The sequence below is a fragment of the Sphaeramia orbicularis genome, chromosome 22 (genome assembly GCF_902148855.1).
Source record: "Sphaeramia orbicularis chromosome 22, fSphaOr1.1, whole genome shotgun sequence".
Lineage (NCBI taxonomy): Eukaryota > Metazoa > Chordata > Actinopteri > Kurtiformes > Apogonidae > Sphaeramia > Sphaeramia orbicularis.
The window spans coordinates 37,589,079-37,601,111 of record NC_043978.1 but is presented as its reverse complement, the minus strand read 5'-3'; the positions used below and the strand labels follow the sequence as shown (position 1 = coordinate 37,601,111).

General features: G+C 42.1%; 1 protein-coding gene across 1 annotated transcript in view; it reads left to right on the top strand.

Moving 5' to 3' along the window:
* runx3 (RUNX family transcription factor 3) overlaps positions 1-10,738 on the top strand; it is a 46,053-nt gene extending 35,315 nt beyond the window's left edge. The window contains exons 7-8 of the mRNA XM_030127410.1: positions 3,661-3,738; positions 8,156-10,738. Coding sequence (XP_029983270.1) covers positions 3,661-3,738; positions 8,156-8,637 — 560 coding nt within the window. The 3' untranslated portion in view covers positions 8,638-10,738. The remainder of the gene's footprint in view (positions 1-3,660; positions 3,739-8,155) is intronic.
* Positions 10,739-12,033: the final 1,295 nt, after the last annotated feature.

Below are 12,033 nucleotides of genomic sequence, written 5' to 3'. Positions count from 1 at the left end.
TTTTGTTGTCAACAGGACACATCTCCAGACATCTGCTCAACACTAGACTAGATTGTAAATGCACACACACACACACATATACATACACACACACACAGACGATTGCACCATAAGCACATTAAAAATACAAAACACACACACTCACAGTTCCGTGCTAGTGTTGCAAGTTCTCCACTTGTGCCCCAGACAGACAGGGTAATTAAGAGCTCATTACAGTGCATGCAGTGACAGGATTCCTGCACACTGGCAGACGCTGCATTTGCTCCTTGTTTTTGTTCTTCTGTGGCCACAGGTAAGCCTACTAGACATGTGGAATGATTCTTAGCGAGGGTGGAGGGAGTGTGTATGGCTAAAACGTGTGGATCTACCAGTGCAGTCAAGCAAATCTGACACTCAGACAATCAAGTACTAAACTGTTATTCTGGTTTTTCAAACCTCAAGTGAGGTACATGTCTATGTCTGTGGGTGGTAGTTTTTTCTTCCTTTGACACATAAAGTATCATCTAACTGTGTCATTGTATTTATAATACATACACAGTTAGTTCTCTCTAGCTTTAAAAAAAAAAAAAAAAAAAAAGCAAACAGCTGATAGAAAATTTGATTTCAACAAAGTGGAAAACTTTGTTGCAGTTTTACCTTGTTCCGTTTTAAATGCAGGCAAAACTCAACAAGCCCCTGGCACAGCCTCTGACAGACAACCGAGACGAAAGCGGCTCTTTTAACTTAAATGTGTTTTAACAGAGAGAGGAAAAAAAGAAATACAGCAGCAATTTAATCATCCAAAAAGAAAGTCCTGGCACTTTTAAGGTGGTATCATTTAACATGTTATTTGTTCCAACACCTGTGTGTTCCTCTCTGAAGATGAATATCAGATACTAGCATAACGTTCCGCCATCAAGTCAAGTGTTCACTGCTTTGATGAGGGCCCAAGACTGTGTGTGTGGGTGCACATGTCTCTTATTGAGCCTGCCTGTCTAAATTTGTGACCCATGTGTGTTATTAAAAACGTCCGTAGAGTCTTGCAGAAATAATATATTACACACTTCATTTTTTACTTTGTAAATTATATTCTATTCTAAAGAAACAAAACTTTTCTATTAGTGATACTTCTACCATGTTGCTACCTCTGGCTTCCTCCTGCGTAAACTGGCACACATCTGCTGCAGATGTGCTGTAGCCCAGTATGTTCAGCATGTTCAGGTTGTGGCCTTTGGACTGAACGTAGCTTGAAAAAGTCCTGTTTGATGGAGGACCAGCCCAGTGAAGCCTGCCCCTCCTGCCTCGTCCACAGTGACCACACTGTTTACTCCACATAAACAAGCTGGCCGGCCCCCCAGGTTCGAGGCGGCACTCTGCTACTGCAGCAGTCGAGAGACTCACACTAATTCACACATCCAGAATGACATGATCAGCCAATTAGAAGCAAGAGCAGGGCAGGAAATTAGCACAGTCAGGTAGCTGCGGTGTATACTTTTGAGTATAGCCGTCACGCTAGTTGAGTTTCATGCTGACTTCTGCCAAACCCAAGCAGGAAGCTGGCCCTCTGAGGCCAATACAACCAAAACTAGCAAGAATCTGGACCACTCCTTTTAGACACTTTGTTTTACTTCTGCGCTTCACTATTTACATAATATGTCATTGACCGCCGTGGAGTTTATTTGTTATGGTGCCTCACTCTTCACTTGTGGTTATTCTCTTTTTGTGACCCCGAGATGAATAATTCAAACTGAAAATGTTTCTGTTCTTTAACAAAAAGATTCTTTTGAAGCCTCAATAGTAAAAAAAAAAAAAGAGAGAGAGAAAAAGAGAAGTGAGAGCAAGCTTCTTTTTTTTTAAAAAAAAAAAAAACAGACTCAACTGTTTGTGTAAGTTATAATTTCACATCAGAGTCAGGCTGAGTTTTACATTTCAGCAATTACAGAAACTACATGTGTGCCATGAACAGTCTCTATTGAGTCTGGGGAGAGGGGAAGGGTGGGAGGACGACGAGCTCTCAAAGAGAACATAGGATTTTTCAGCCCATGTGTTTGTTTTTGCTCACGTTATAAGTGAGGGCTCAAAAGACATATCAAATGTCCCACATAGCTGAGCCAAGGCCATGTTCCTCCCCTCTAACACGCTCTCTTTCTCCCTCTCTTCCTCGCTGGCGTCTTTCTTTCTCTCTTACTTGCTCTCTCACATTCTCTCCCCGTTGCGACGCCTAAGGCCTAAGCGAAACAGGAAGCCAGCACAAGGGCCGGCATTCACTGTGTCTCAATGACACGCTTCATTACGGCGGGCGCATTACATGTCTCAGAGGCGTTGCTGGATCCGGAGTCACGAGGATGGATGCCATTTTGGCTCAACATCTTCTCAGCCATCCCTTTCATCTACACATACACTTCAAAAGCAGTGTATGTTTTTATTTGTGTCTTCCCCAAAACTATACTGGCACCACCCAAAAACTACCTATTAGTGACGCCGTTGCTGCTTCTTCCTATTTCTTTCCCACTTCCCTGCTTTCCCCACTCCTCAGCTCCACCCAGGGGGTTGGTCCTCTTATTAACAGGAGTAATCTGTGCCTCTGGTATTGACGTTGTCTGCTGGCCAATCAAAATATTTGAAGGAAATGTTTATTTTCTTGAGCGAATCGCACCAGCTGCTTGCAAGGCTTTCTGAATAAGGCCATTTATGTGTAAGAATTTGCCATTGTGAGGCATAGTGTAGGACCTCTTGGTGACTGAGTGCTGATTTGGGTCTTTGCAAAGGAAGTGGAGGAGCTCCAGGGGAAGCACATATCTAACACATGCTGAGCGCAGTGCAGCTATAGGTGAAGAGCCCAGTGCCACCCCCTTCCCTGCCTCTGACATCTTTCTGCTTCCTAATTGCCACCACAGGAGGTTATGTGTTTACTATACTGTGGTAACTCAACAGCAGAGGGTAAAGACATAGTGATACCATGTTCAACTTTCATGAAAATTACAGGACCATAACAGAAATTGGGTTATGTAATGCAGCTTTCTATCTTTGTCTTAACAAGTTTTTGGTAAATTCTAGGGAGGAAAAGACTTTAATATAAGACTGCCCATGTCCACAGAGCTCCGTGCAAGTTGTCTTGTAACAAATGTACCGTCTCAGACCTAGAGCAAACAGCTCTTGTTTGTGTCAACCCTCCTGTGGTGTGACCGTTGAGTGTGAAGCAGGGTCCCACGCGTTGGGCCAGTAGGTCCTTGACCCTCCTTCGCTTCCTGACAGCTTGGCTGGACAGGCAAGCAAGTGTCCTGTGCTTCACAGGTCTCTGCTGCCCCTATAAGTCTCGCCTGAAAGACCCAAAAATATCTCCCATGCACCCATCAAGCATGTTTTTCCAAGCCTGGTCTCACCCTAGTGCAAAAACCACCCCTTCTCTTCCCAGTCTTCACTGCTCAGTCAGCAGAGGCCAACCTGTGACAGGAAGACACATCTCCAAACCGCTAGATGTCAAGACAGTTTTGACAAGTCTGTCATGAGGGGTTTTTTTGGATTGTGCTTCAGATTTCTATGGCACAAGCAGAGACTTCCTCACCCTGTACAACCCACACATTTTTCTGCACTCCAAAAAAATGCTACAGTTTTTCATTCCATAACCAACAAAATAAAATAGATCCTTGTGTTCACCTATGTTTATGTTGTGTGTTACAGCAGCCCTGTGGCAGGAGCAAATGGACACCCCTGCTCTGAAGACATGCAAGGTAGAGGAGGACTTGAGACCATGGCCAGGTAAGACACAGATGCTTCTCACATAAAAATCTTATAATCGTGCATCAACACAAATACAGCCCTTCTGGGATAAACCAAAATTTTATGTGAATTTACAGATTTAAAGAAGACAAAGAATTAGGTCAATAAGAGCAGTGACCTTAATATATAAGTGTGACCAAAGAGACTTGGAAAAACAGTAAAGACAGATGGTGTATTGGCAAAATAGGCTCACAACTTTTCAATCTTTAAGCCGGTGATCTATAACTTTCTTTTAATTAACAGTCATTGTGACAAACCTTCAAGCTGAACAAACAATACCAAAGTGGAGAAGCTGGAAAGGCGGGCATAACACAGGGTGTGTCATTTGTTGTGACAATTTTGGAGACTGTTTCGTTTTGCCCGTAGGGCCTTACTACATCCCAGAACATTCCTAGGACGCCACCACCCTGCCTTCTTCCTTCTTTTTCTTCCTTCACTACCACACTCTTTTTAGCCCGTTCAGTCTTCATTTGTTTCCTACCCAGAAACCACCACACCACACAAGATGTGCTGAGTCATCCACTCACACTGTGATGAGGGCACACATTCAGACACAAAGAACAGAATAAAAGGACTTGCAGAATAGGCTAAACAATCTTTCTTTCTTTTCTACAACGTATATGTTATTCCTCAAAGAGACACAAAAAAAATCACTATTTGTTATTACTGAGAAAGAACATCAGGTATCTACACTTTGTGCTGGACTGCGTATACAGAGCTTTTTATAACAAAGAAAACTGAAGTGAAAGAGTGATGGTGACTAACAGCAGATTTCAGACAAGCTTAAAATCTCAACATTACATTTTTGGCAGTCTGTGAAGTAACATAATACACGCAGCACTGAAAATGATCAAAAGGTCAAAACAGCACACTGAATTACAACTCTACAAGCTTGGTGTCATATCTCAAAAAGGTTTTACTTAACAAAAATATGTATTAATCATGTCACCTTGTGTGTTGACACATTAGGAAAATCTTGGGTTTTCTGTAATCAGTCTTCCTTTGCCTTGCTTGTATTGCATGTCATAAGTTGGGTGCATGCAAAATTCCCCTGCACTCACATGATTAAGTGCCCAACGTGGATGAGGCTTCGGGGCTGTTGACCATGGTGCCACAGTCCAGAGGTGATTATCATTTGCATCCGACATGATGCTTCAGCCCAAAGCCTTAGTGTTTAAATAAACACTTGCAGATCATTTGTGTTCATTTGGGTCTCCTATTCTTTGGTGTGTGCAGCAGCAGTGTCTGCCCTGGCATTAAGTTGCCTTGTCATCATCACCCTGTTATCAGTACTGACTACTCATCCTTTTGGCATCCACAGTTCAGACTACCCAAACCGGTCAGAAAATCAAAGCCACATCTCCTACTATTAAAAAACAGCTGTCTGTTGATACGACTCATTGTGTCATGCACAGACGTGTCTTTGAACTATGCTATTGAGATAAAGAGTTAGAATACAACAACTCTGTAAAACACAGTTTTGACATATTGCTTGATGAGCATGGGGTTTCTCTCTACTTTTTCCTTCCCTCCACTTATTTGCCTGAGACACCATTCCCCAGGCGCTGGCCGTCACAGTTTGCATCAAGCCTGTGTAAACATTTCACAGGTGAGCGCCTGGATTTGCATCTTCCCATTGTCATCCACCACATGCGGGCACACACAAATACACATATATAACCTGCACAAAATGACACACACAGACATGACCGTCTCAAAGTTGCCCTTATGTTAACAACCAAAATCAGTTTCTCCTGTAAGCAAATGAGGCAAACCTCCTGTCATATCTGGGTTACACGGTTGAGTGTGGAGTAGTGGACTTGTTGACTCCACCCTTTGTGTTGTAGAGTTAAATAAGAGTATGGAGTAAAGCTGCAAAGCAACAGGAGAAATTAGAGCACTAGAACACTATGTTCTCTATAAAAGCTCTGATTCCCAGCTACCCGCTTCACAGACTGGGAACATCCCAGATGGCAGACTGTGCCAGCTAGCCCTCTAGGGTCCATCCCCTCTCCTGTCCCAGCAATTTAGTCAACACGTTTCAGATGAGCCTAATGGAGATCATGTGTGGTTTGAGCCGCAGAGGTTACAGGCAGCTACTAGGCTCAGCTAGGAAGACCCTCTCTGCCAAAGATATACCACTGTTACCACAGCCACAACAGTGAAGCCTGTACTTATACTGGGTGGGGGAGGGTGGGGATGCAGTAAGGTATGCAATGGTTAAGAGGGAGAAAAAGCAGACTGCATAACTTTGCTTCTCAATTACAAAACAGTTTGTTTAGCCCTCTCCTCCAGAGGGAGCTACTGTACTGTAGACAGTTCAAGGTGGTAGCTGGCTTCTCCTGGCTCAGAGCCAAGACGTTGATACTGCACAAGCCCATTAAGGTGTTGTGATAAGTGTCCAGTCCAGTTTCCCCTGACGGAACACAGGAGTCGATCCCCACCACAGTTTAGCCAACACATTTCCACCAAGTCCAATTAGGTGGAGATCATGTACAGGGTGGGCCGCAGCAGCCAGAGCCATCAAGTCCCCACGCCACAGATCCCCTTCCCAGCTTCACCCTGAAGCCTAAATTTAGCACAGACAGCGAGAGATGAAGGCAGAGAGAGAGAGAAAGAGAGAGCAAAGACTTTTTGGGAGTCCGGTAGGAATTAGTGGGCCGACTCCACTTCACCCGAATCAACAGCAGCTGAAGCTTGGATTTTCCTCGCGTGAAATCAGATATGGACCTCGACTCCGGTGCCGGGTAGACTCTGGAAAAAGAAACAGCCCCCCCACCACCACATAACTCCCACATCCCAAAAAGAAGGAAATTCAACTGCAGAAATGTGTCGTTGAAAAAAAAAAGAAAAAAAAAAAAGAGTATAGCAGGAGCCATGGAAATTGCAAAGGAACAGATTTTTTGTAGCTGAAAATGGACCCAGTTCTCCAGACATAGGGAAAAGACATTTCAACAAGACTGTGGCACGCAAGTTTGGCATTCTCCCCCCTCAGGGCTGTGGCGTGCAAGCGCTTGCTATTTCACAAATACAAGCTCTCTTTTCTCTGGCATCCAAATCCACATTTTACACTTGCAGTCATGTGGGCACATTGGACCCATGAAAGCCACATGCGGACAAACAAATAATCATGGACTGAGGTGTGTGTGTGTACTTGTGTACAGTCGACAGGTGTTGGTGTAGCATAGCTGACATCAGGTATGAGGAACTCTACCTGGATACTGTGGTGTACACTAGAGTTGAGGGCGTTCACCTTTCCAACAACTTTTGGCCTGGCAGTTAGCCACTTTCTCTTCTTCCAAAATATCAGGTTGTCAAGTTATACATGTCATATTTAAAGAGCAAACATGCATGACTTGTCAAATGCGTTCATTTATCAAACATCTAAATGAGTGTTGTAATACAATGAAAAAAAATACCATGATGTTTTGTATGTTTTCAGACATTTTCTTTTTAGACACAAATTGAACCACTGAAGTAGATAGCATCAGGCAGCCTTTGGTAGGCCTACATGACTACAGGATTGTGAATGGGCCAGATCCAGCACTCAGGATGTAAGACCAGCCAATAATGATTCTCAGTTAAGTGAGAGAAACAATATGGTGTTTTACTTAGGTTCAAAGTTGGTGACAGTAGCGGCCCCCAGATCTCAGAGAAGCAAAGTGCCAAGTCAAACCCTAGAGCAATATTTCTATTTCCCTTTTGTCAGCTGAATAAATTAGAACGTGTGCTGTGAAATTGAAGTCCCAACAGTCAGGCTCAGTGTGCTGTTACCTGTGAGGTTGCACTTAACAGTTTACTCTGACAGGTCTTGGACGGCAACACACATTAATTTAGAGGACATTCATGCGAGAAATGCACTTTCTTTGTCTTCCTTTCTTCCCCCCTTTCCTTCCTTTTTCCTTCTCGCCTCCCCATTTTGCTCTGTCTGTCTCTGATTGTCACTGTCTGCCTCTGTCGCCTAAGCATGATTTATGATGAGTTGCACAACAGCGCAACAAGCTGTCGGTGTTTATACAAATCACCCCTCTGCACTGACAATGCCTCTTTTCATGGCTCTGAGAGGCAGAATACTGTACGTTGCTCTTCTTTTGAAGCAGAGGTAGGAGGGTTGTGGCGAGGGGGGCTTTTCATAACTTCAGTCTTGTGCACGAGGCTGTGGGATGATGTGCTGTCAGTGCTTGATGACTGTTATTAAGCAAAAAAAATGTCTCAGTTCATTACTTTGAGCAAACATTTCCATGGACAGGCATATCGCAAGAAATTTGAGCTCAGAATTGGGGGTTTGGGAGGGTTCACTGCTCTGGAGTTGTGGATTATTTCATACATCGAAAATACATTCACGGCTGAAGATTTGACTCTTTCCAACTTTTTCTTTCTTGTTTTCTGCCGACAGGGACTACAGATCTGTTCCCACAGAGGACCACCTTTCCATCTCTGTCACCACTGACTGACCCTCGCTTCTCAGACCCCCGTATGCACTACCCCGGGGCTTTCCCTTACTCTGCCAACACATCCAGCACGGGCATCAGTGGCCTCAGTATGACACCCTCCTCTAGATACCACACCTACCTGCCTCCACCCTACTCAAACAACCAGACCCAGAACTTCCAGTCCAATTCTTACCTGTATTACGGCACAGGCTCTGGATCCTACCAGTTCTCCATGGTGGCGCCGGGGAACACTGGGGGAGAACGCTCCCCCACCCGCCTGCTGTCTTGCTCAGGGGCCACAGGCACCGGAGGGACCAACAGCCTGATGAACCCGGGCCTGAATACCCAGAGTGAGGGCGTGGAAGCCGACGGCAGCCACAGCAACTCCCCCACAGCCATGAGTGCTTCGGGTCGCTTGGATGAGTCCGTCTGGAGGCCTTACTGACCGAAAGACAGACTGCCAGACAATCAGAGGGTGTAGAAGAAGAGAGGGAGAAGAATCAAAGAGGAGATGAACAAAAAAACTGAACACTGACAGAAAAAAAAACAAAAAAAGAGAAATGCTGCATGTTTGTCTTTTATTTCTCCAGCACTCGCTTAAAAGACTTGCATTTTACCGACTCTCTCAAGACTTCCATGTTTTTTTGTAAATTGAGGGAACTCCTGCACTGTGCTAAAACATGTACTCTTAAAGGACTATGAAAGCCATTAACTTTGAGATGATGTTCAGCTGAACCTGTAAATAGAAGTGAGAATAAGCCCAGAAAAGCCATAGTAACATTTCAGGATCATTTGTCTGGTATAAACAGGTTATGCACTCACATTAAAGACAGAAGAACAAAAAGACAATGGGAGATATAAACAATCAGAACAGCTGATGAACTGAAAAACCACAGCAAGCATTACACAAACTGACTGATTTAACTCACGTTGTTGGAGGAGAAGAACAGTCAGACTGGATGTTTGTGCTGTGAGAGACTCTGACATTGTTCTGAGGCATGGCTGCACTGCTGTAGCAACTGGTCCTTTTAAGCTTTAACTTCTGTAAAATGGAAAAAAAAAAATGAATACTGCAAAATATTGTGTCAGTTGTGAAAACATGTTGCATCTGGAGCTTTTTCCACATGCTCACAGTACTTATGCAGTACCTTGTTGCCTAATTTATTACTCAAATGATCACGTTAGCTTTTGGTGCTACAGAATGCAGAAGACGTTTCAACACAATCGCTGCATCTTGGAGAGAAAAGCATTTAAACTATTTGGACTCGTTAAAGAAATGAATTTTCCTCTGCTGTGTCAGGGTATTGAGTTGCAACGGGACAATGGCTGATGTTTTGAAGAATGTACCAGACTAAAACAGAGGGGTGTTTATGGTTTGATTTTTTTTGCAGGAAAAATTAGGTCCTGAAATGTCAAGTCTTGTTTTTCCTTAAATTTCTTATTCAAGCCCTTTAAAAAAAAAAAAAAAAAAAAAAGTCCTGGTCTGGTATTTTGAACTGGATGACATGGTTTACTTTTGATATTTATTTGAGCCAAACTTTGAGGAAATGTTCGCATATATCCACAATCTTTAGGCATTTCTCTCAGTCTTTCCTTTCATATGAATATATATATACAGTTTATACCATATTTTGTTGTTGAGTATAAATTTGGAATTTGTGTAATATATTGCTACTAAATTATAAAAAAAACCAAAACCTTTAATGTAATTATTTTGTCTTCCAATGTAGCTTTAATGCACTATAAACTTTTATTCCTTATGAACCACGGCCAACAGATTCTGTTAGAAAGATGGTGTATCTAGAGCCATATTCTTTTAACCATTTTAGCCCTTCCTGTGCTATGTAAGCCATTTGCTTAATTTTTGCACTATATTTGATCTTTCATTTTTCTCTAACAGTTTTGTTTTTGGAAATATCTGAAACTCTGCTTTAACAAATAGCAGAACTATATATTAAATATTCCTGCTACTCTATATAGTAAGCACACTTTAAGTGTCCTTGTCCTTAAACTCACAGAAACAATACTATTAATTGATTATATGATGAGACACACACACACACACACATTCCTGCAGCACAGGTGTGTGTGCACATTCCCCCCTGTCCTGAGGGTCTTTCCCCTTAGTTACATGCGATCTCTCCATCCCTGGAGGAAGAAGTGTGTGTGGATGAAGAGGTGGGATCAGAGTGGTGTCTTCTTACCAACACCAAGGGCAGTTATGCAAAAGAAAACCTTCCCAGGTCCCTTTGTTCTAGATAATTATCAGTGAGTGCTTTGAAGCTTTTATGGTCCTAATTCTGTCTTTTCTAGTCTAATTTACTGGCCACCAATGCCAGGGGCTTATTGTTCTGCCAGTAGTTCATACGTCTGCACATATCATCCTGGTATGAGTTGGCTAAGGTATTTACGGCAGGTATCAGGTGTCTAATATCTTCTCGTCAAGTCTTCCACAAGTAGGATGATTAGCATTCGCGACTCTGAAAGATGAGTATGTAGTTGCTTCATAACAGATTTAATTTCAAAGTGAATAGTGAGCCAAAAAAGCTAGCATTTGCAGCTCAGGTAAAAATAAGTTATGCAAGGTGTTGGTGTTTCTAGATCCCGTAAATGAAGCCGTCTGCCTTATTCCTGTTTGTCTCATTCCTATCTCTCTTTGATTTTAAGGTAAAGCATGTTTCCTGCTCTCGCCTCTGGAGACCTTACTTTCATGGGCAAAAATCATGCAGCTAGAGAAACCACACGTACAAATATTTGTGTGGTTCCTTCAAAAAACAAACCAAAGATCTTCACAACTGCCTGTATTGTTGTCAGGATATTAATGATGAGAAAGATAGGCAGTAAACAATGTCTTGATTGATTATCATTCTTTATGCAAAACAAGGAAGCCAAAATGTACAAGTGAATTGTGTTTTATTGTATATTGAATTAAAGAGCACAAGGTTACATTTCTTTTGTTTTCCTTTTTCGTTTAGCAAAATGTTAATTCATATTGCTCTCTTCATTTGTCTTTATGCTCAAAGCATGTACATCTGAAACTGATATGTTAATTTATGAATCTTATCTATGTATGTAATGTTATCATTAATGCTTCCATACTGAGTGCTTGTAAAGTTTGCAGATAATGTAGTTTTTAATCATTTTAATTAAAAAAAAAAACATGTGCCTAATTTGTTTTTCTTCACAACTGGTTTCTTTGTTACATAAAGACTGACAATAATGTTCTAAATGTTATTAAGGAGGGAGATTTCATGATTTCATTTTTCTATACAAGTCCCACTGGTCCTGTTGAGAAAAGTCACACTCACATTCATTTCATTTTCAGTATTTATGTTCACATTCTTCAACAGTATTCATTTTACTAGAAAAACATTTCCATAGTATAATAGATGTCTAATTTAGAAATTTAATGCTCAAAAGTCTGGATTGTGAGATCTTTTATAGTTTAAGAGGAGGAGGTGCTGAGTGTAAAAACATTAAGTAAGGAGACACAGGGTTATTAGTCACCTCTAGAAACCCAGATACCATCACATCAGCTGACAAATGAGCAGAGAAAAGCTATAAAGGTTTATGGGGCCTAATTTCATGGCAGTATATTTTGATCCAGAAACTAATGTTCTTCAGGCGCATACTGTAAATGCCATGAATGCCACAGCCTCCATCTCATAAGTCTGCCAATTTATTGGTAGTGTCTCCTATAACCCTCCTTATTAATTACCCTCTTCTTTCCCATTAGTAAGGCTCTTGCAGGCAATTACCCACACTTCTCAGGGGTTTGAAAATGCTGCAGCTGTCAACACGGTGGTACCCAGAGTGTAAATAAAGCGTAGTTCAGGAATCC